General features: G+C 39.8%; 1 protein-coding gene across 3 annotated transcripts in view; it reads left to right on the plus strand.

The window, feature by feature from the left end:
- CMSS1 (cms1 ribosomal small subunit homolog (yeast)) overlaps nucleotides 1–22,180 on the plus strand; it is a 373,543-nt gene extending 351,363 nt beyond the window's left edge. For all 3 annotated transcript variants that reach the window (XM_025374769.1, XM_025374770.1, XM_025374771.1), the window contains 8 exons: nucleotides 3,463–3,534; nucleotides 5,340–5,469; nucleotides 9,379–9,438; nucleotides 10,782–10,884; nucleotides 15,170–15,230; nucleotides 15,547–15,634; nucleotides 19,884–19,972; nucleotides 21,882–22,180. In XM_025374769.1, coding sequence (XP_025230554.1) covers nucleotides 3,463–3,534; nucleotides 5,340–5,469; nucleotides 9,379–9,438; nucleotides 10,782–10,884; nucleotides 15,170–15,230; nucleotides 15,547–15,634; nucleotides 19,884–19,972; nucleotides 21,882–21,965 — 687 coding nt within the window. In that variant the 3' untranslated portion in view covers nucleotides 21,966–22,180. The remainder of the gene's footprint in view (nucleotides 1–3,462; nucleotides 3,535–5,339; nucleotides 5,470–9,378; nucleotides 9,439–10,781; nucleotides 10,885–15,169; nucleotides 15,231–15,546; nucleotides 15,635–19,883; nucleotides 19,973–21,881) is intronic.
- Nucleotides 22,181–25,529: the final 3,349 nt, after the last annotated feature.

A 25,529-nucleotide genomic window follows, 5' to 3' on the forward strand; every position in this document is an offset into this window, starting at 1 on the left:
GCCGGATCTCAGCTCACTGCAAGCTCCGCCTCCCGGGTTCACGCCATTCTCCTGCCTCAGCCTCCCGAGTAGCTGGAACTACAGGGGCCCGCCACCTCGCCCGGCTGGTTTTTTTTTTGTATTTTTTAGTAGAGACGGGGTTTCACCGTGTTAGCCAGGATGGTCTCGATCTCCTGACCTCGTCATCCACCCGTCTCGGCCTCCCAAAGTGCTGGGATTACAGGCTTGAGCCACCGCACCCGGCTCCTCGTATATTTTTATCCCACCTTTCTTATTTGTTTTAATGCTTAACTGTCTTTCCCATTTTTACAGCATCTTGTTCTTGTTTCATAGTTGCAAAATCTTCCCTTATCTCTCTGAGGATATTAATTATCATTATTTTGAGGTACCATCCCACTTTTCTCTAGGTTCATTTTTCTTTTTGTTATTTATTTGCTCTTGTGTTGGAGACTTTCCTTAGATGACTGATGAATCTTAGCTATCCATTCTTACTGAAGAGAGAGACACTGAAACATTGATGAGTGGGGTTTGTCGATTAGTGTATTCATGGTAGGGTGACAGGATAACAAGATGGATTTTTTACTATGGAACTCCCAAATGTCACTCTCTGATGGTATTTCTTTTAGGCCATTACATTTTTCCGAAGAGGCATTCAGTAGTCTCCTGCCTGCAATATATAAGCATGGAATAGGGGCAGGAAATGGAGACAAGCCTCTGCCTCTGCCCTTTCTCCCCTGGCCCAGCCTTGATCCTGTTGATCTCTTAAGAGAATAGATCTCCAGTTGGCTGGCAGGACAGGCAAGGTGAAAGGAAGCAGTAATAGGATAGTTGCTTGGCTACCAGGGTAGGAGATACCACCTAGTAGGGGATGGGGGTAGCTAATCATTCTAAATATAAACTTTCAGCCAATCTCTTTCTTTTTAACCCTTCACTCTCTGTAGTACTTTGTGCCTCCAAATACTGGACCTTCTCAGAGTTCAGCGAGTCAAAGACTCACTTATTGTTAGCTTCTACCCCTTCTGAACCCCAGATGCTAGCTTTCCCTCTGTGCCAAGTCACTTTTCTCCAGCTCCAGCCACTTTCCATTTTCCAAAAAGTTGTTGAAATCTCTCCATTACTGTTCTTTCTCCTGGTTTCTTGGGTTTTATATACATCCTGCTCAACAGGTCCTTTTCAATGCCCTGTATTTTCAGTTTACTGGCATTTTGAGGTTCATTTGCCATGTTTAACCAGGAGAATCATTCTTAAAGTAATTTTTGATACTTTAAGGAATTGAAAATATGCTCTAGTTGCTTCCCTTAAAAGCCACATTTTTTTTAGGGGAGTGTGATTCTTCAGACCATGTATTTAAAATTGCTACATTTCATATAAAGAAATGACATTGCTTATCAACTGTCAAAGTCACACAGTTTTGGAATTGATTTCCAGAAATGCTTTGTGGCTTGGCTGGATTCTTCCTACCCAGCCTCCCTGAGGGTAAACAGCAGCATTCATAAGGCAGTTAACTAAATGTAAGAATTTTCAATACTGTGGATTTGAATTTCTCCATAAAGTCATCTTACCTCTATGGAAATTGACCCCATAAAATTGGCCTCTTCACTGGCACCCTACCACAGCCAGCTAAAGTAACTAGTCTCCAAAACCAAAGATTATTTTGCATTTCCTTTAGGATGATGTAAGAATTTGAACCTGTCATTTACCTGAAGCAATATCATGGCTAAAGCAGTTCATCGAGCATGTTTCTTTTTCCTTTGCATGATTCAGAATTACATTTTTGTTTTTTCTCCCAGAATTAAAGAGTCCATATTCTTAAAATTGAGCTTATTTCTAGATTTATGTCATGTTTTAGTTCATTGGCTTTGTAAACCTAGCACAAATACAACCAGTACACTAAACTGGGTTCCCCGAGAACACCTCCATACGCTAAATAAGATGAAACAGGTTTCTAAATACGCTTCCCAAAAACCTTGATACTGGTGGAGATAATACAGTATAGTTTAAGGGATCTGCTAATCATATCCCGGCCTTTGCCTTAGGAACATGAGCTGAGCACTGGCCTGGTTTGTAATTGTACTCTTATGGCCATCTGGCAGCTTCTGTGACATATTAGTGGCCTTGGCACAGTTTCTAATTGGCATGTACCAGCATCAAATTGGCATGTATCAACATCCACAAGACAGTTTAACTTTCTAAATAAAAGAAGCCATATCTCTCTTTTCTTTAGCTATGATGCAATTGCTCTTTGCAGGTTTTTTTTGTTTTATCTGAAAGGAAACTAAAATTTCAAGATTTCCCATGTCACTTTAATCCTGAACTTTTTAAATCTATTTCTGTAATAACTAAAAGCGAATCTTGAAACTGCTGGTCTTTGGCCCCATGTCTTGAAGAAATTATGTAGTATTATATCTTTCTCTCTGACTTCAGGCCATAGACATTCTCAATCTGCAGGCTGTCTGCAAGCTTTCATAGAAAGATTCATCTGTAATCATTTTAACAGAGCCAGTGGAGACAGGATTGCTTCAGTTAGTAGCTTATCAGTTTAAACTGCATATTCTGTGGTTGGAATGGAAAGTTAATCAAGGAAAACTCAGAATAAGTTTTCACTTACATTTTATATCTTACTTGGCAACTTGTTTGACAATGTTGCATAAAAGGTCCAGCACAGGAAACATTTTATACTCCTGCTTATGATTAATAAATATGGAATCTGGGGCATTCTATTTTATAAATCAAGGTCTTAGTCCAAATTTCCTGTTTTTCTACATTAGAAAAAAACCCTCAGGGTAAAAATAGCACTAAACTGTATCGGGTACTCAGGGGTCAAGGCAACAGGCAGAACAGATTACTCTAGATACTGTGGTGCTGAGACTGCTATCAGACTAGTAGCAAAGACATTCATTTTGTAGTCATTATAGTAAAGGCATTTGATGCAGCTGGTTTATAAAAACATAAGTTAATATATCCCACTTTGGATTTTCTATGCTTATTGAAAAGAGGAAAGGAATGAATAATACAAACCAATAAACCAGTGACTTGGAAATGTAGGCTCACACACAGCTAGTTCATGGAAAACCCTAGTCACTCTAGTCAAAGACTGTCTTACCACATCTTAATTTTAATCACATCGATTTCTGCTGTATTATACAAGCTCAGTCACTGTCTTCAATCTCCAATACCCTGCACTTCCACACCAAGCACACATATATACTCACTCACACATATATCTTTGTTCAAAGATTTTCCAGTCTTAAGTCATCTGCACTTTCTGACTTTCTCAAATTCTCTCACCCCAACCGCTGCATAGTAACCTACAGTAGATCTTCCAGCATCTCTCTTTCTGTAGAATATTACCAAGATACTCTGAAGAATACATGCATGGCAGAAAGTACTTTGGGGTTCATACCACTAATTGACACTTTATCATGAAAAGATTAAAATGTTCTCATTTGTATTTCTTAATAGCCTAAAGAATGTTTTTTGATACAACCAAAGGAAAGAAAAGAGAATACCACCAAGACCAGGAAGAGGAGAAAGGTAATATTAATAATTTCTTAAATTTGTATGGCTCCACATGGTTTCCATCACATTTTTATATGTCATACTTCCATGAGGCAACTATTGTAATCCCCACCTAAGAGATGCAGACATTGTAAGATTCCTTGAGGTTTGGTGACTTTCCGAAGGTCACTACTAATAAGTGTTTCTGTTGGAGCTAAGAATAAATTCTTCTGACTCCTATTTCGGTCTTGTGGAGTGCCAAATATCTTTGTTACCCACCCTATGTTTTCAGTGTGGTCAGATGTCAGACATAGGTTTCTAATTCTAGAAGGAGTCCAGAGCTATCCTCCCCCAGCCCTTCTGGCTCTGTCCATGAAAAAAAATATACCAACCTCCTTTTTGTACTCATTCCAGATTTGAAGACTTTATACCTTAAAGTATGACTAAAAAGAAAATAATAAGCAGATGAAGGTAGTATGAGGCACTTCTGACTAATTTGGAACCATAAATTAAGTCAAAAAAGCTCCCCTCCTCTTGCATTTTGATATTTGCCAGTGAACATAGGAAAAACTTTCTCCTATACAAACTTTTTTATGGCTCAGCCTTGGAGAAAGTATGGTTAGCTATGACCTTCTCCCACAGTTGTGAAAACAGCGGTGTAATTCTCTCCCTGCCAAGAGGGGTCTACTCCTGAAGTCAGCCGAGGAAATACGATTGGGATTAGAGGAAAGAAGATGGACTCAAACCAATTACTTAACAGCAAGCTTTTAGAAAACTAAGAGTGTGTGTGCATATGTTTTCTTTTCTTACAAATGGTCAAATAGCAAGATGGGAGATGCCAAATTGGCTGAGGTTTGGCAAGTCCTTAAAGAAGTGACTTTAACTTCTCTTTGATAATTTGTACACTAATGGCCTTCAGGAGTGTTAAGTTCTTGGTGGCTCAAGGTCAAAACTCTAGCTAGATAGTTTATCCTTGACTGAGGTCACGCTAAAATGTGCCCACTGATGACATATTTTTAAAAGTTAATTCCTTTGACAGAGCCTTGACCATTCTTGACAAGTGTATAGAAACGAGGATATTGTAGAAGGAGGGGAAAAAGTTGGGATCAGGGGTGGGGAACACTCCTTCTGGATCTTTGATGGAACATTAGAAGAAAGTGAGAAGGGAAGCTTATGATGGAAATAAATGAATAATTGTGGGTTTCTACTACACTGCAGGCATTCAATACATGCTACACAAATGAATCCAAATCAAAATCGATGTTGGAAAGTATTTCCTGTAATATTTTTTTCTACTTTCCATAGGGCCACTTTAATACTGTCAGCTATCCAAGACCTGAGAATCACGGGTGTTAAGTCCCCTCCTCAGTAGGCTCCTATGCTCAGATTCCTACTGTAGGTTTTACACTAATGCCAGAAATCCAAACTAAGACTCAGCACCTCACAAAGCAGGTTAGGCAAGAAATTCTTAAAATTCTAATCCTACAGGAATATAAATCATCTAGGGCTAAAAGAGAGCTTTCCATAGCAATGAGATTTCTTTACTTTTAACAGAAAATAATACCCTAGTATGGAGACGCCTGCAAAAACGTAGTTCTCCTGGAAGTCATGGACCAAGAGTTGCAGGAAGCTTTCTAGATCATTGTTTTCATTTTTCAAAGCAATAGTTATATCCAAGAAGTATTTAGTGAATTTTCTCAAATGTATTTATTAACACCCACATTCACACTTGGCTAACATCAAAAGCTATGTGCAGTTTAAATGCCAGAGGAATTAACCTATTCCAACCAAATGCCATTTTAAAGTATGTCCTCCCATTTTTCTTCCTTCTCGTATCTTAGAAGAAAATTACTGATGTGCTTGCAAAATCAGAACCAAAACCAGGGTTACCTGAAGACCTACAGAAGCTGATGAAGGACTATTATAGCAGCAGACGCTCGGTGATTGAATTAGAAGAACTGAACCTGCCAGGTATAGCCAAGCTTCAATTTTCCTAATGACAAGGAGCAAAACATAACTGTCTATTATGGTTAGGTGTCTCAGGCAGTCAATTAACATATTTTCCGGCGGGTGTGGTGGCTCATGCCTGTAATCCCGGCACTTTGGGAGGCCGAGGCTAGAGGATCGCTTGAGCCTGGGTGTTTGAAACCAGCCTGGGCAATATAGTGAGAAGTCATCACTATTAAAAATAATAATAATAATAATTGTTTAAAGAGACATATTTTCAGGCTGGGCATAGTGGCTCACGCCTATAATCTGAGCACTCTGGGAGGCTGAGGCGGGTGGATCACTTGAGGTCAAGAGTTCGAGACCAGCCTGGCCAACATAGTGAAACCCATCTCTACTTAAAATACAAAAATTAGCTGGGCGTGGTAGCACACACCTGTAATCCCACCTACTTGGGAGGCTGACGCAGAAGAATCACTTGAACCCGGGAGGCCGAGGTTACAGTGAGCCAAGATCGCACCATTGCACTCCAGCCTGGGGAACAGAGTGAGACTCCATCTCAAAAAAAAAAAAAAAAAAAGGAAACATAATACTTCTTTCCTCAATCTAATAGTTTTAACTGATAGATTATATCAAATAGTTTTAGCTGATAGATTATATCCTTACTGGATGCTAAACAGTCTTTTTCAAATCTAATACTAAGATTTGTGATAGTATTTTTTTTTTCAAAAGGCTAATTGTTGGGTGTGCATTTTTTTAACAGACTATTCAACGAGTAGGAATTCGTCATGAGGATAGAAGTTAAAGTACACATTTAAAAGTATAGTTGTGAAACACTGATTTACTCAACTCTTATAGACAAGAGCTTTAGCCTTAATAAGTAATTTAGTTTTGTTGTTGCTCTTATCATGGATTTCTAGTCATGGTTTTTAGAATAGTATTTTGGGTTGCAGGCCAGACTCTTTCAAGCAAACTATCAAAAGGTAGGAACAAAATTCTGCATGTTTTGCAAGGCTGACACTTTGCCTTAAGGGATTCTTCAGCCTACTAGAGCTTTAGATCCTCTGCCTTGGTGTATTTATAATTAAGCTAAAAGATACTGCAAGATGTAAACAGCTAATTTTAAAAAAATATATATTTATTTTAGAGACAGTGTCTTGTTGTCTCGTCCAGGTTGGAGTGCAGTGGCACCCTCGTAGTTCACTGCAGCCTCGAACTCCTGGGCTTAAGTGGATCCTCTCACCTCAGCCTCCTGAGTAGCTGGGAATATAGCCATGTGCCACCACACCCAGCGTAAACAACTACTTTTAATTAATTTCAAAATTATGATGCATCCTTTAACTCTTTTAGGCAGGCATGGGAGAAATAGATGTTGTCATAAAATCAAACCATAAAAAGTTTGGGTACAACTGCTTCAGATGAGCTATTTATAGACTACTAGGGATAGCTAATATTGCTTTTGGAAAAAGTAGAGGGTGGCTTGATTTCCTTTTTCCATTACAATTTTATGCTTTCTAGAAGCTTGAGAAGCTGAAAAACAATCTGTTCCCTGAATTTTTATAATTCTTTTGTGATATCCTTTTTTAAAAACACACATTGGGTCTGGAGACATGAGTGCCCTGTCTGTTTGTTTTCCAAGGAGATTACCCTTTAGGGAATTGAAGGAGTGCATTTGCACATGAGCAGGATCTGGACTTTTAGACTTACTAAGCCCAGACAGTTCCAACAGCAGTTAGAATCCACTCTTCTCAGCACACCACTACCTCTGCTGTGAAAACTGTGTCCTGACTGCACTATCACAGGAACTATTCTAACAAAACCACTTTTGAAGCTTTAACTGAAGTTTGATTTTTACTGTGACTCAATGGTCAGTTTTCCATTCTAGTTCTTTGTTAGAGCAACTACGAAGGATTTGTGAGCAGTGGGACCACTGTTGTTCTGTAACCTCATGGAACATCATAAACCTTGCTTCTCTCTAGAGTTATAGGGAGGCAAAGCTCAGAAGAAACTTTTAAGGAGTCATTTGAGTTCCATAGTGAATTTGTTTGATATTATTGTTTTATTAGAGTTCAGTAATATAGTTAGGCAAGAATGTGTGGTTATGGGTTGGTTGGGGAGGAAAGAAAATATGTTTGAAATAATGTTATAACCAAAAAGGACAAGTTTTTATTTTCAGTTTAAAAAATTAGGCCATTTAAGACACAATAAACTGAGACATCAGAGGAAGGTTTGGGAGAACAGGCACTGGTCACTACACTGATGAGACCAAGAACAGAGAGGAGATTTAAGCTAGATGTGGGGAAGGAGATACAGTGGGTTATTTAGAATAGGCTCAAGGAGGAACATAAATACCCTTATATATACACATATAAAGTAGATATAAATAATAACATATTGTTCCTATTTAGTTTGTCGAGCTTCTAACTTGGTTTTGATTTGAGGTTGTTTGTGTCTGTAGGGCACGAACATGTCTTTTCAATTAATATTGTGCACTGTACATTGTTAATGTCACACACACGGGCACTGAATTAGGATTTCAAGGCTGGAGTCACCCGGAGCTAATTAACCTCTCTGCTGTCTCCTGAGAGCTGCAGTGTGGTTTAGATTAGTGATTCCTAAATGCCTATAGGCTAGCTGCAACTGAATCACCCAGGAACTTAAACATCAGATCCCCAGGCCCATCCTCAAGAGATTCTAATTCACTATGCAAAAGAGACTCCATCCCAGGAATCTGTACCTTCAGTTCTCCAGGTGAGTCTGATCATATCCAGACTTGGGACATTATAAAGACCACCAAAGGCTCCACAACAATACAGGAGAAAACAGCTTTGAATTACTCACTTAATGAGTTATATGTGCTGGGTCACAACATAAATTTCATTTTGGTCAGTCCAGCCCCTGTTTTATTTTAATGTGTTATATTGTTTTTTATTGTATTGTTATGTCGTGTTGTATTTTGAGACATTATTACCATTCTTCCCTAATCCAAACTCTATTTTCATATGATAGGCATTTTAAAATATATATATATATATATATTCTTATAAAATATGTCATCCTGTGTATGTATATACATATTAAAGTGTATCTAAAATGGCTCTGTGCTAATGCTTTCATTCTGTTTCTTTCTTCATTTGACACTTTTTCCAGATAGGACTCTGTAGTTTTATGCATGTCTAGTTCATTGCTTCTAAATGCAACATAATATTCCAGCGTTTCCATCTGTCACATATACTCATCCATTTTCCCAGGTATGGACACTTAGGTTGCCTCAAGCACCCTGGTATCACAAATAATGCCAAGATGCATATCCTTGTGTGTGTTCCTTAATAGACCACGCAAGAATTTCTTTCTATTATTTACTTTGAGTTGAAGTGATAGAATTATAGGGTATATACATATTAGCATTATTACTTTCCAGAATATCTATACCAGTTTACACTTCCACTTACAGTTCACAGGAGTTTCCATCACTTTGCATTCTCAACAACACTTGGTATTATACATCTTGCTAATAGTTGCCATTCTAGTGAGTGTGTAAAGTGTGATCTCATTATATTAACATGCACTTCTCTGATAACTAGTGAGTTTGAACATCTTTACATAGATTTGTTAGCCACTTCATTTTGCATTTGTGTAGTCCCCATTTTATGGATTTGGAAAATAAAGGTGCTTCATTAATCTGCTGAGTGATATAAGAAGCTCCTATTTCACTGCTCTAAGAAATTACGGGCAGCTCCGTGACAGGTTAAAAGTTTACTTGTTGCTGCTGCTGTTATTTTAAATATAGGCAACACTTTAAGATATATAATGGGCCCCAATTCACTAATATTTTACAACCTTATACATCACTCATAACTCACATATAATCTATTTTGATTGTGTGTGTGCATTTACAAAATTCTCTGTATACCATGTTTATCATATTTCTAGACTCCTGTTTCCTCAAGGCCAATGATTTGACCCACAGTCTTTCCTCATACCTAAAAGAAAGTGAGTAAACTCTGATTTTAATCTATTTAAATTTATCCTTATTTTGCTCTGGCTTTGGAAATTTAGGTTTTGGTCTCGTTTTTGTTTTATAACACATTAGGCCATTGTTGCTCCAGGAATCCAAGGAATGGTGTTCTAGTCCCAGGTCCCCCACCAATTTGCTGTTTGACCTGAGATGAGTCACTGAGTACTCCCCTGGACTTAATTTGTTATCTGAAAAATAGGGAAGATGGACTATGTGATATGTGTTCCATCTGTGAGATTCTGAAATTCTATTTGCATGTTTAGAACTCAGACCATGGCTATAGTGAAGCCAATCTAATTCTTTTCAAAATGTATTTTTTGGGAGACTGGAGAAGGACAGGATCTCACTCTATCTCCCAGGCTGGAGTGCAGTGGTCTGGTCATAGCTCAGTGGAGCCTCAACCTCCTGGGTTCTGACGATCCTCCTGTCTCAGCCTCCCAAGTAGCTGGGACTACAGTTGTATGTCACCACAAGCAGCTAATTTTTTTTTTTTTTTTTTTTTGATTATTTTTGGTAGAGACAGAGTCTTCCTATGTTGCCCAGGATGGTCTCAAACTCCTGGGCTCAAGAGATCCTTCCCCCTCTGCCTCCCAAAGTGCTGAGATTACAGGGTGAGCTACTGTGTCTGGCCCTTCAATATGTATTATATGTAGCCAGCAATAACTAAATTATTCATATCAACTGGTCATTTATTTATGGCCAGCAATGAAACAGTTTAGATATAGAGAGTTTCCATTCTTCTTTCAAACTACAAGCAATTCTGATGACACTAAACTTGAGTTCATAAACCTTTCTTAGCGTCAAATTCAGAAAATGTAAATCTAGGTAATAAAAGAATCAACCTCACTAGATTATGAGAACTAAAAAGAAAATCTATGTAAAGTGCTTAGCACCATGTCAGTATTTAGTAAATGTTTGCTGTTTTTAAGTGTTTGTTCCATTTTATATCTTATGTTGAATTTCCCTTTAAAATTTAACATGACTGAATCAGAATTCATTTCCTATTTAATCAACATTGTGAAGTATCAAACATAAATTAAAATATCAAAAATGTAATATTCCAAATTTTTTTACTTAATTTTAAAATTAGTCACATTTAGGGACTTGGCATGTTTGTTTTGTGTTATAAATTAATGATACTTCATTTTAATCTAATATTTACAATAACCAGAAAATTGAATTATAATTGTAATTATAATGAACCATGCTCACTGTATTTTATTTTGCTTAAACACTCAACAAAGAAGAAATACTCAACTTGGGAGGTGGGCCCTGTTTTGCCATTTTTCAAATAATTGTTTTGTGGTCTTTTTTCCAGTCTGTCCTAAGTGGGTAAAACTTAGGAAAAACCACAGTGAGAAGAAATCGGTCCTGATGCTGATCGTCTGCAGCTCAGCCATCCGAGCCCTGGAGCTCATTAGGTTGGAAGGTTCACCTATTCCATATCATAAATGTTTTCTGAATAACTGATATATGCCAAACTATTATGTTCTATGTGCTGGAGATGTAGCAATAAACAAAACAGAGTCCCTGCCCTCATGGAATTTATATTTCAGTGGGGAAGACAGATAATAAACAAATGAAGATACATCATAACATCAGGTACACTGATATGTAAGGAAAAAATCAAGCATGGCAAAGGGATATAAGTAGATCAGGACTACTTTTAAAAGGGTGGTCACAGAAAGCTTCTCTAAGGAGATGACAATTTGATCAGAGACTTGAACAAAGTGAAGAAGAAAGCCCAGCAGCTATCGGAAGAAAAGCATTCCAGGTAGAGGGGAGAGTAAGCACAAAAGACCCCAAAGATAGGATGCCATTGTAGGATTTTGAGGAGTTACTTGATCTGAATCATCATTTTAAAGGTTCCCTTTGGCTGCTGTGTGGAGAGCACACATTATAGAGAGCACGGGTAAAAGCAAGGAGATCATACCCCAAACAACCAGTTAGAAGAAAATATCTGACTTAAAATAGTAACAAGAAAAGACAGAAGCCAGGCACAGCAGCTCATGCCTATAATCCTGTCACTTTGGGAGGCTGAGATGGGAGGACTCCTTGAGCCCTGGAGTTTGAGACCAGCCTGGGCAACATAGTAAGACCCCATCTCCATTATAAATTTTAAAAAAAAAGAAAAGAAAAGAAAGAAAAGAAAAGATAGAATACCACGGAATACACTTATCAAAACTTATGTACAGACAGTATCATCTAAGGGATGCAGAAAACTTGAACAAACAAAAATGTATACCATATTCTTGAATAGGAAAACTCAATATTGTAAGCATGTCTGTTTTACTTAGGATAGCCTACAGATTTCACACATTCCTAGTTAAACTCCAATAGAGTTGTTTTTTTTTTTTTAACTGGTTAAACGAGTTCTGAATTCTTATGGGATAATATACAACTAAAAATAGGCAAAGAAATTCTGAAAAATAATACTAATGAGAGGATTATATCACTAGAGATTACAAATTATATATACATATATATACACACACACACTCTCTAAAGTCTCAATAATTAACAGTATGGAACTGGCACATGCATGACAGATCAGACGAGTGGAATAGAACTGAAAGTTCAGGAACAGACCCAAATGCATATGAAAATGTAGCACATGCCTAAGGTGACAAATCAGAAATCAGTAGGGAAAGATGGATTGTTTAATAAACGGTGTTGAACAACTGAGTAGCCATCTGGAAAAGCAAAGTTGGATTCATATCTCACTGCTTATAACAAGATAAATTCCAAATGGAACAAAAATTTAAAGGTAAAGATTATGTTTTAGGCCGGGCACGGTGGCTCACGCCTGTAATCCCAGCACTTTGGGAGACCAAGGCGGGCGGATCATGAGGTCAGGAGATCGAGACCATCCTGGCTAACACGGTGAAACCCCATCTCTACTAAAAATACAAAAAAAAATTGCTGGGCACGGTGGCAGGCGCCTGTAGTCCCAGCTACTCGGGAGGCTGAGGCAGGAGAATGGCGTGAACCCAGGAGGCGGAGCTTGCAGTGAACTGAGATCGCACCACTCCAGCCTGGGCGACAGAGCGAGCCTCCCTCTCAAAAAAAAAAAAAAAGATTATGTTTTAAAGATAATTTGTCAGTGCTTTACTAAGTGCTTTCACGTACCTTTTCATTTACTGTAGTTTTTGTAGAATAAACAAAAAGGTTTCCACTGGTCAGTGGTAACATTCAGCTTTCAGAGAAGAGCCGTGAGAGTCAGACGGGATTTGCTAGGACCAGCTCTCTCTGAGAGCCTGGCTCTGGGCCAGGCTTTGACAAGAGACAAAACAAAGGAAAATCCAAGTCATGAGGGAAGAGGAACTTGGTCAAATAGACTAAGGTGCAAATCTAGACACTCAATAGTTATTTACATCTGTTTTTTCTCAATGAACTAATGTAATCACGAATTTAGAAAAGTAATTGTTAAACTTTAATAGTCCTTCAAACCCTCCTTTCTCCACTGAAGTGGAGACACACATTAAATTGTATCACATTGTGCACATACATTAACTTGTAGCATATAATCTCCCAGTGAAAGACTTGTGTTTCTTTCCATTTTTTCTGCTCTAAACATAATTGATCTTGAAGATTCCAGCTGCTTCCAGGCAGCTGTATTACCAGTCCTAAAATCATGGGAATTCACATTGACTTTTCAGTGCTTTAAAAACTACCTCATTTCAGCTTCAGATGCTAAGGGCAAAGAGTTTGGCCTGGAGGTGGACTCTTAAAATAAAGCTATCAAACTGATTTGAGCTTTTGTTGTACATAAAGTCCTTACTGAGGACATAAAAGTACTATGTTGTCACACTTCATTTACCAATTTGCAATATTTTTTTGTGTCCCCAGTAATACTATGATCCATTTCAAGGTTAGGTGATTTGCAGAAGGTGATTTCTGAGTAGGCACAACAAGCCCTATTCATAAAGACTAACATTTAAGAATTCGAACTTTTGTGAGAACATCTGTTCTACTGAGAGCCATGACTTACTTTAAATTGTCTTCCTGGTTAACCTTGCCATGGAGAAAGCTTATGTGTAAGTAAAAACTTGAGGCAACAGAACTTGTAGAGCATGATTCACTATTTTGCAAACTCATATGTTTTTACTGGTCAATATTTCTCAAAATATAATAACGATATGTGAAGGAAACTAGTAAACCCATGTTAGGTCATCCTCAAATATAGGTGATATATAGAAATACGTTCAACAAATGAAAAACAGGTTGTGAAAATAGAAGCAAGGAAAAAGTAAAGAACAGAAAATTAGGTGAAGCCAGCTAGAAATGGTGTTCAAACTCACGTCCATAAAGCCCTGTTCAGTTGCAACAGTGGCCCCAACTGGGGGCCTGCACTTTCCAACAGCCAGGATCTGTTGGGAAATACTATCAGTTGTCAGATTGATGGCATTCTGTGGGTTTAAGAAGAAAAAAAAAAGTTCCCTGAGAAATACAGTTTTTCCCTCTGTGACATAGTGATAGCAGCATTCTCAGTGTCATCTGTACAACAAGAATCCTGGACAGATAATGTTATGTGGCTGTTTATAGAACAGCTGTTGGTGCCAGCTGAGGACCTGATGCCACAGTAGAGGTAGAAAGGCAGGCATGTCAGGTGCCACCAGCGTCGTCTCCACCCTCAGAGCTGGTGGTCTGGATTGATGTGGATAGATCTAGCTTCTTGACTACCTAGAAACTAAGTGGACTGCCTGTCCTACTGGTGTAAGCCAGAGACTGTAAAGCGACAACTCAAAGGCTAAGTTTACCCCACAAGTATTTGGCACCTAAAAAATTTTTGAATGACTTGCCCATATTTAAAATCAGATTGCACATATAAAAATCTAAATTTCTGGCTTCTCTAAAAATCAGAGGATCTTAGGCCCATAATCTCACATCCTCATAACTGGCAGAGCTGAGCACTAGTTGACCCCTGTACGGGGGGCATCACTCTTGAGTGCCCCTCAGTCCTCACACCCACCTCCCAGATCACCTCATTTACAATAACCCCCGCCCTCATAGCTTTAATTCTGCCAGTCCTTTGTGTCAGTGGTTTCTTCTTACTTTTTTTCCTTCCTTCTTTGCTTCCTCTTTCCCTTCTTTCCTTCCTTCTTTTCTTTCTTTTGGCTGAAGCTCCATTTCCACCTATAAAATTTTATAGAGAAGTTTAGTCTACAAAGTAGATAAGAAAGGACAGCTCTGACAGAAGGATAGAAACCCGCCTTCTTCCCCCTTTCCGTCTCATCCCCCGGCTTCCCTCATGGCCACCACAGGCAGACCTTTGTAGATGCCCTTGGCTCCACAGAGAATGGGCTGACATCACCGCTCTAAGATATCTCTTGCAACCAAATTTTGTATGAGAACTGCACTGCACAGTTGGAAGATGAATTTTCTGCCAGGGACCTGAAATACTGGAATTCTGTATTACAAGTGAAAGGCAGATCATGTGTTTCAGTAATCAAGGAAACCTAAGTAAGGTTGACCTTGTGTATGGCAGTGTGAAGCCAACACAGATAAGTACCTGAATAAAAGGCTACCCCACTCTCATTGCAAATACTGGCTAACCTGCAAATCTCAGAATTTGTGTGTACATATGTGCATATATACACACATATGCACACATCCTTTGAATAAAGCAGGACATAATACTTAAGTAGTCATCGTGGCCTAGAATGAGTTGGTTTTCTTAAGCATTCACCTACTTCTTTTCATTAGGTCGATGACAGCATTCAGAGGAGACAGCAAAGTTATAAAATTATTTGCAAAGCACATAAAGGTAAGCAAGGGCCTGTGATCCCTAAAGGCCTCTCCCAGACCTCAGCTTTTTCCTTTCAACCTCTTCTCCTAATCTCCTTAGCAAGTATTTTATTGAGTTCCTTCCTTATGTAACATTTAACCACTTTTCTAGTTTTTTAAATTCTATGCCTCCACATATCTACCTCCCCCCTACAGCAGTTGCTTCTGCCATGCTCTGTCCCTGAGGCTTGACCCTTTGATTCCTTGAAGATTTAACTTTGAGATAAAGTTAAGAAATTGGTGTAAAATTGCACTTTCTTAATGACTTCCTTTTCTTCTCTTTCCTCTTGGAACAGGTCCAGGAGCAGGTAAAGTTGCTGGAGAAGCGTGTGGTGCACCTGGGTGTAGGAACTCCAGGGAGAATTAAAGAACTTGTTAAACAAGGTATGACAAGAGGGCAGTGATACTCTTGCCCAGCGCTGGGAGTTTGCCTTACCCACATGTGAGTCTCAGAAACTAAATTCAGGATATACAGAAACCAGACCTCTGTGTTAATTCAGGAAGTGGAAACTCAGCCTTTAATCTCTGAAGCCAACCAGCAAGTATAGCACATTAGGGAATGATAAGGGCTGTGGCAAACTGAAGTACATGTGCCCACCTAAACAGAGTCCAATTCCAGCTGCTACAAGCAGGTTAGTGGGTCACATGGCCTTCATTCCACCAGTGCGCGGCCACTGCTTGAGTTGAGCATTCCCGCTCACTCCACAGAGTCTCGGGGAGACTCCCATTTTGAGGGCTGGTATATAAAACATACTAAAACAAAACGTAGTTTCCGTGAATGTAATGCGGGCATTCCATAATTGTTCTTCCCAAATGTGTTTCTCTTTGAGTGCTTTACAAAAGTATTCTAGACAATATCCACTGGTGGGTTTTTCTAGTTTGCCGACTTTCTCAAAGCCAGTAACCTGAGAACCTGCTAACCTGCCAGTTATCTTATTACCTCTTCTACCTACCAGGCGGATTCAATGATTTCTTTTCAATACTTATTTCCAAATTACTTATGTATTATCTAATAGAGGTTTTTTTTAAATAACTGTCTGGAGCTATTCTCACATTATTTTATATACCTAAAAGTAATGTGCTCATCAGTGTAGTAACTCATTATAGAGATGGTCATTTGCCAGGGAGCAACCAAAAGCTAAAACTACTATTGTTTCTCTCCAGATGAAAATCATCCAGGGTTACTTGAACCCACTATATGCAGAGTTTTGTACAAATACCAACAAGTAACAAATTTGGCTGCCCCTGACAAGGAAGGGAAACAACACTTTTGAGTTCCTACTTGTACGCAGTGCTATGCTTGACACCCTTACATATGTTATCTCATTTAGCACTCACAGCATCCTTACAGGCCAGCCATTTTATTTCTTATGAGAGAGAACTGAAGCTCAGAGGGTTATGTCGCCCTCCCCAAGGTCTATCACTCCCAGCTTTCCTGGTTCTACAGCCTTTTCTCCTCAGGGAGCTCCTGATCCAGCTGAAGAACCAAATGTACATAGACTGAGATCGATAGCATGAGGCAGTAAATGCCAAGAGCCAAATGAGCACTTCTAAGTGGTACAGGAGTTGAAATGAGAAAGAGATAGTTATGCTGGCCTGAATCTGCAGAGCAGGGTCTTTAACTGATCTTTGAAGTGTGGAGAGGATTGAAATAGGCCGGGAGGGTCAGGGGAAGCATCCATGAATGGGAGAACAGCCCAGTGAGATTCTCAGAAAGCAGGCACATACACATGGTATATCACAAGGAATTAGGAGGAGGCAAAACAGTGTTGCAGTTAAGAGCCCCTGTGATGGACTCAGACCTCCAGATTCAAATATTAGGTCTAGCAACTTACCAGCTCTGTGACCTTGGCAAGTTACTTAACCCTTCTCAGCCTGTTTCTTTGTACGAATGACCGGGATTGTAATAGTAGCTACTTTAAGGTTTGTTATAAAAACAAAATGCCAATAAAGAGCTCAGCGCACTGTCACACCCTAAACACTGAGCAAATATTAGCTATTTATTAAAGAGACCAACTTTCTTGCTTGGAGACTTTGTGGGCTATAGTAGCAGTTGATGCAATTGGAAAGAAATTTGAGGAAAGCCCTTGAACAGTAAGCCGAGGAGTTTGGATTTTTGTCTTGTGGACATCCTATGGCATTTGAAAGTTTTTTGGTTTTTGTTTGTTTGTTTGTTTGTTTTTTGTTTTTTTTTTTTTTTGGAGACGGAGTCTCTCTCTGTCGCCCAGGCTGGAGTGCAGTGGCCGGATCTCAGCTCACTGCAAGCTCCGCCTCCTGGGTTCACGCCATTCTCCCGCCTCAGCCTCCCGAGTAGCTGGGACCACAGGCGCCCGCCACTTCGCCCGGCTAATTTTTTGTATTTTTTAGTAGAGACGGGGTTTCACCGTGTTAGCCAGCATGGTCTTGATCTCCTGACCTCGTAATCCGCCCATCTCGGCCTCCCAAAGTGCTGGGATTACAGGTTTGAGCCACCGCGCCCGGCCCGGCATTTGAAAGTTAAGAGGCAATCAAGGCCTTCTAAGAGACACAAATTTGGGAGTGATTGACTGGGTATCAGGAGAAGCAAAGGATGGACTCTCAGGTTGGTTCCTGTCTCCCTAGCAGCTTTTAGCTAAAGATTTACCACCAGTCCCTCCTGGCATCCAGATTTTTTTATGTGTCACCAGACTTCCCCAACCCCCACCCCATGCAACAGGATTACTCTTCTCTGTATTTAAAAGAAAGAGAGGAAGAGAAAAAGCAAAGCTATCCAGACTATTGAAATCAGATCTCTACAGAGTTGTGAGACCTCAATATGCAGGCTTATTTCAGGTGGAAAAATCATTTAAAGGGCGATGTATTTTTACAATATTAATGAAAATAATTTTTACTTCTGATTCTAATTGGATGAATGGTTTAATATTCATTAACCACAGGTCTTTGGCTACATACAAAGTGTTTAAAGAGAATAGTCCCAGCACCCTAAAAATGGGAAATCTAACAGAGTGACACCAGTAGCACATATGTAGCTGTTTATGACTTAATAAGATGTTTATATGTTTATATATAAGGAGAGTTTTCAGACATTGAACAATATCCCATGACATTGGTATGTATACAATTACAGACAATTGTATTGTTTTAATTTAGTAATGAAAGGGATTTTCTGACTGTAGGAGCCTTTGGAAAATGCAAAAATGTACAGAGAAGAAAACAAGTCACTTTAGAGGCAATCTCTTGTTAATAATGAATATATTTCCTTTCAGTCTTTTTTCTATACATTTGTATGTTTATTTTTATACAGCAGAGATTGATTATACTGCATTTCATAACTTTATAACCTACCTTTTTCACTTGCTATATCTCATGAGGACTTACTTTCCTTGTCATGAAGCACGTTTAATTTTTCATTTGTATAGCAACGCTATTTACAATATTCTATTGTAAATTTATTTTTTTGCAATTCTATTATGGTAGACTTTGGGTTGTTTCTAAATTTTTGCTATTATAAATAATATGGCAATGATCATTTTTGCAAGTAGCTATGTTTATGTTTCTGATGCTTCACTGGGATTGGTCATAGAAGGAAATTTATTTTATCAAATACAAGCATTTTGGCCAGGCACCGTGGTTCACGCCTATAATCCTGGCACTTTGGGATGCTGAGATGGGCAGATCACTTGAGGTCAGGAATTCGAGATCAAATAAAAGCATTTTGAAGCTGTTATATTATGCTCAGTTTCATTCCAGAGAGGCTGTACCTATTGCTTTCCTGCCAGCAGTTATATTAAGGGAAGACTGATGATCAACTCATTGTCTTTTCCAGTTCACCATTTTTATTTTAATTTTGCAGAATGTTTTTAATAACAGGCATTTGAATTATAAACAGCATGAACAAGTATTAGGGGCAAAGAGGAAAATATTTAAATACCATGAGGAAAAGCTGAGGGGAAGTGCCACGGGAGAGGAAGGCTGTAGGTACTGTTAACACGAGAGACGTGGAACAGCTTGGAGCAGAGGCAAGAACTGACTGTATGCCCAACTGTGAGACATCTGAGGACCAGACAATCCCTGAGGTCCCCTTCAGCCCTCACAGTCCATAATTGTCTTGTAGACAGACAGGAAAACAGTGAATGGAGTAATTAAGTGATTTACCAACCTCGTCAAAGGATAGCTGAATACAGCCTATTCATCTCGACTTCCTTTTCTGCCTAAAATGAACCACCCAGCCCTGTCCTCATCTTTCTCCCCACTCACCTCCTCAGAGCCATGCAGACTCCGTGGACTCAACTCCTCTAAAAGGCAACTACCCAAAACTGCAGGATTTAGCTTAGCAAATGCCTGTCAGGAATGAGACTACAGCCTCTGGGTCTTCATGAAATGGAGGCTTGGCCAGCATGTGAGCATTTGAGGAGCTTAGCAAGAGCAGCTTGTCTGCTTTCCTCAGAAGCAGTGATGAGTGGATAAGAAGAGCACGTCTCAGAGTGCTGCGTTTGTTTCCATCAGGGAAGGGCAGCACTTAATGTGCAGAGATGAGTTACTGGGGGAGAGGACAACATATGGGACAAAAAGTAACCCGGAGAATAAAAAATCATTTTAATAAGCTTATGTCATGAGGTCTTTACTGCAGCAACTCTCTCCCTGTCTCTTTCAGGTGGCTTTAATTTGAACCCCTTAAAATTTCTGGTTTTTGACTGGAACTGGAGAGATCAGAAGTTGAGGAGAATGATGGACATTCCCGAGGTACCACGTAACCAGCAGTTGCTTTTAATCATTTTTTCTCTATTTGAACTTGAGTTTAAACACAGTAATAAAGTATTTGACATGAGGAGCCAGCACATTTTAGATTTTGAAATGATTTCTATCTTTTCTAACTCTGAGCTAACTATAATTATAGAGGCCACCTCCTCCCCTTACACATAACTGTATCCTTTCCATGTGTTTCATGGGAATCGGCTCTGTTGCTCCTTAAATGACCAATGGCCTCTCCTCACTAGGGACCATTTTGAGAAACGAGAAGATCTGAAGGACCTGCACTTTTCCTGTGCCTTTCTTTGTAGACACACTCGTCTTTGTCTTTCATTCTTCTATGTGCACTTTTGGCTCGGGTTGGGGAAGCAGGGGTACAAACTTGCCTCTTTGCCAGCATCTCCACATCCCCAATAACCCACTTACTTAATTTAGAAAGATATTTTGATTTCATGGGGTGGGGAAATTTTTTGATGTCTCAGTGGATTACAATTGAATGACTGAATGCCTTTATGGGCACAGTATTAGCTCATTATATATTTTTAAAAGCAATCCATTATCATCATAATGTGAAAAATTGACCTTGCCACCTACCATGCTGTCATGGGGCTAGGTTTTCAATCTAGCCTGATGCTTCACAGTAGCTGTTAGAAAAAAAAAAAAAATGGTTACCAGTCACCAACCAAGAACAAATCATGGCAGTAACTATCAAAGAGGCTTGGAAATACTCTTCCAAACGTGCTGAATGAATTAATTTATCACATAAAACTATATCTCCAGTTGACCAAACCTGATTATAATTCATCAGTGAGTTATTTCGGACATCAGTTCAGGTTAAAAAACAGTTTGCTCAGTTACACACACACACACACACGCACACACACACACACAGTTGTGCATTTTGTCCCCTGAATTGACTGGTTTCTTAAAACTGGTTTAACAACTTTGATATCAGGCATGAGGCCACAGTTGATTATTTCAGTTATAATATTAAATCTGACTAATCTACTAAGTTTCTAATTCTAATAATGACAAATATCCAAAAACATCTTTTCACCCATAGTTATTTTTATTCTGTTGCTGTCATTCTTAGCAGTTATCCTAAGGCAATAAAATCCTATACTGAACTATCGTATATAATATTGTTTACAGAAAGCACACTGTAGAGTCCTTGAAACACCTTTATATAGCATTTTATTTTGAATGGCTGCACTTTAATGAACCTAATGTTTTATATAGTACCTCTTCCTTCATTTATATAGTACCTTTTCTTTCATTTATATAAATATTTTAATTCTGCCAGGCATAGCGGCACACACCTGTAATCCTAGCCCTTTGGGAGGCTGAGGTGGGAGGATTACTTGAAGCCAGGAGTTCGAGACCAGCCTGGGCAACAAAGCAAGACCCTGTCTCTACAAAACAATAATAATAATAGGCCAGGCGCAGGGACTCACACCAGTAATCCCAGCACTTTGGGAGGCCAAGGCAGGCAGATCACTTGAGGCCACGAGCTCAAGACCAGACTGGCCAATATGGCAAAACCCTGTCTCTACTAAAAATACAAAAGTTAGCTAGGTATCGTGGCACATGCTTCTAATCCAAGCTACTCAGAAGGCTGAAGCATGAGAATCACTTGAACCCGGGAGGCAGAGATAGCAGTTAGCCAAGATCACGCCACTGCACTCCAGCATGGGCAACAGAATGGGACTCTGTCTCAAAATAATAATAATAATTTTTAAAATTTCAACTCGGAATCAAATGTATGTTAGGACTTTTGCCCTCTCTGATTCTGGCCATAACAGCTGGGTAAATACCAGGGAGTCCTGATGGTTGAATTTATTCACCAAGACCATTTTTGCTTGATCTTAATCTTTTTTTTTTTTTTTCCTTTTCTCTCATTTAGATAAGAAAGGAGGTATTCGAACTTCTGGAAATGGGAGTGCTCAGTCTGTGCAAGTCAGAATCTTTGAAACTGGGCCTTTTCTAAGTCTGTGTCTTAATGAAGATTCCAGTCTTCACAGTAGAAGTTGCATCTTATTTAATGACTCTGATATATTGCAAGCACTCAGTAAATATCAGCAAATAGTTTATGTTAACTGTGTCAGCAGATAGATCGTTGGAATGTGGGGATTCTGAAACAGGAATGAATCTGTCCTTTTGACAACTCTCTTATATAATAAAGTATCACCGGCTTGTGTGTGATCCTTGTTGAGCAGACCGAGTTTTTCTGTCACCAACTGGCTTCTGATGTAACTGTTCAGGAGAAAGGAAAGAGCAGCTGGGTGACCTCAGGCAAGCCCCTTACCTCTCTGAGCCCCATCTCATCAGCTCAAAGTGGGAATGTCTCACAGCAGTGTTGAGGGTTCCAGAAGATGGTACATGGGGAGCAGATTTGTAAACTCTGAGGCATGGTCCCAGCAAAAAGGGTGGCAAGTATATTAGTCCATTCTCACATTGCTATAAATAACTACCTGAGACTGGGTAGATTATAAAGAAAAGAGGTTTGACTCACAGTTTCACAGTCTGTATAGGAGGCATGGCTGAGAGGCCTCAAGAAACTTACAATCGCAGCAGAAGGTGAAGGGGAAACAAGCACATCTTCACATGGTAAGAGAGCAAGAGAGTGAAGGGGGAAATGCTACACACTTTTAAACGACTAGATCTTGTGAGAACTCACTCCGTATCATGAGAACAGCTTAAGAGCAAGGGGGAAATCTGCCCCCATGATCCAATCACCTTCCACCAGGTCCCTCCCCCAACAATGGGAATTATAATTCAACATAAGATTTGGGTGGAGACACAAAGCCAAACCATATCATTCTACCCTGGCCTCTTCCAAATTTCATTTCCTTCTCACATTTCAAAACACAATCATGCCTTCCCAACAGTCCCCCAAAGTCTTAACTCATTCCAGCATTAACTCAAAAGTCCAACTCCAAAGTCTGATCTGAGACAAGGCAAGTTCCTTCCACCTATGAGCCTGTAAAATAAAAAACAAGTTAGTTACTTCCAAGATACAATGGAGGTACAGGCATTGGGTAAATGCTCCCATTCCAAGCGGGAGAAACTGGTCCAAACAAAGGAGCTAAAGGCCCCATGCAAGTCCAAAACCCAGCAGGGCACTCATTGAATCTTAAAGCTCCAAAATAATCTTTGACTCCATGTCTCATATCCAGGCCACGCTGATGCAAGGAATGGGCTCCCAAGGCCTTAGGCAGCTCTGCCCCTGTGGCTCTGCAGGGTACAGTCCCCATGGTTGCTTTCACAGGCTAGTGTTGAGTGCCTAAGCATATCCAGGTACACAGTGTAAGCTGTCAGTGGATCTACCATTCTGGGGTCTGGAGGATGGTGGCCCTCTTTTTACAGCTCCACTAGGCGGTGCCCCAGTGGGGACTGTGTAGGGGCTCCAACCCCACATTTCCCCTCTGCACTGCCCTATAGAGGCTCTCCATGAGGGCTTCACCCCTGTAGCAGACTTTTGCCTGGACATCAAGGCATTTCCATACATCCTCTGAAATTGAGGTAGAAGCTCCCAAACCTCAACTCTTGCCTTCTGCACACCCATAAGCCCAATAGCACGTGGAAGCTGCCAAGGCTTGGGGCTTGCACCCTCTGAAGCAATGGTTCAAGCTGTACCTTGGCCCCTTTTAGCCACAGCTGGAACTGGGCAGCTGGGAAGTAGGGTGCCATGTCCTAAGGCTACACAGAGCAGCTGGGCCCAGGGCCTAGCCCACGAAACCATTTTTCCCTCCTAGGCCTCTGAGCCTGTGTGGCAGGGGGATGCTGCCACGAAGGTCTCTGAAGTGTCCTGGAGGCATTTTCTCCATTGTTTTGGCTATTAATATTCAGCTCCTCTTGTGCAAACTTCTGCAGCTAGCTTGAATTTCTCCTCAGAAAATGGGTTTTTCTTTTCTACCACATGGCCAGGCTGCAAATTTTCGAACTTTTGTGCTCTGCTTTGCTTTTAAATATAAGTTCTCTTTCCTTATGCAAATGAGCATAGGCTTTTAGAAGCAGCCACACCACCTCTTGAACACTTTGCTGCTTAGAAATTTCTTCTGCCAGATACCCTAAGTCATCTCTCCCAAGTTCAAAGTTACACAGATCCCTAAAGCAGGGGCACAATGCCACCAGTCTCTTTGCTAAAGCACAGCAAGAGTGACCTTTGCTCCAGTTCCCGATAAGTTCCTCATCTCCATCTGAGAACACCTCAGCCAGGACTTCATTGTCCATATCACTATCAGCATTTTGGTCAAAACTGTTCAAGTCTCTAGGAGTTTCTAAACATTCCCTCATATTCCTGACTTCTTCTGATCCCTCCAAACTGTTGCAACTTCTGCCCATTACCCAGTTTCAAAGTTGCTTCCACATTTTTAGGTATCTTTATAGCAATGTCCCACTTCTCTGGTACCAATTTTCTGTATTCCTCCATTTTTACATGGCTATGATGAACTACCTGAGACTGGGTAGTTTATAATGAAAAGAGGTTTAATTGACTTCCAGTTCCACAGGCTGTAAAGGAGGATGGCTGGGGAGGCCTCAGGAAACTTAAAATCATGGCAGAAGATGAAAGGGAAGCAAGCACATCTTCACGTGGCAACAAGACAGCAAGAGAGTGAAGGGGGAAGTGCTACACACTTTTAAACAACCAGATCTCGTGAGAACTCACTATCTGAGAACAGCAAGGGGGAAATCCGCCCCCATGATCCAATCACCTCCAACCTGGTCCCTCCCCCAACACTGGGAATTACAGTTCCACATGAAATTTGGGTGGGGACACACAGCCAAACCACATCAGCAGGATAGTGGTAGAAAGAGCATCAAGTGAATTTGGCACTTTGTAAACATATAAAAAGACAACAATATAATCACAGTTATCTTACTCATTATTTTTTTTTTAATTTTCTATTTTGAAACTTCAGGCTTAATAGAAAAGTTTAAAAAATGGAGAATTCCCATATCCCCTTCCCTGAGCTTTCCCAGTGTTAACTTCTTGTATAACCATAATAGAGTTATCAAAACTAAGAAGTCATCACTGGTACCGTATAATTAACTAAACTACAGAGTTTATTTGGATTTCTCCAAATAAACTGATGTCCTTGTTCTATTCCAGGATTCATTTTAGGATCCCACATTGCACTTACTTAGTTGTTGTGTCTCTTTGGTTTCTTGAGACCACTGACAGTTCCTCAGTATTTCCCTGTCTTTCATGACCTTCATACTTTTTTGAAGAGTATCCATCGTGTATTTTGTAGAATGTCCCTCAATTTGTATTTGTCTGTAATGTTCTCATGATTTGGTTGAAGTTACGCATTTTTTGACCAGAATACTACAGAAGCGAGTATGTCCTTCTGGATTTATTATATCAGGGGTACATAATGTTAATATGTCTTACTACCAGTGATGTCAACCGTGATCACCTGGCTAAGGTGGTATCTGTCAGTTTTTTCTACTATAAAGTTATTATTTTCCCTTTGTAATTAATATCCATTTTAGGGGCAATACTTTGAGGCTATACAAACATCTGTTTTTCCTCAAACTTTTGCCTGCT

This window comes from Theropithecus gelada, chromosome 2 (genome assembly GCF_003255815.1).
Source record: "Theropithecus gelada isolate Dixy chromosome 2, Tgel_1.0, whole genome shotgun sequence".
In the NCBI taxonomy this organism is placed as follows: domain Eukaryota; kingdom Metazoa; phylum Chordata; class Mammalia; order Primates; family Cercopithecidae; genus Theropithecus; species Theropithecus gelada.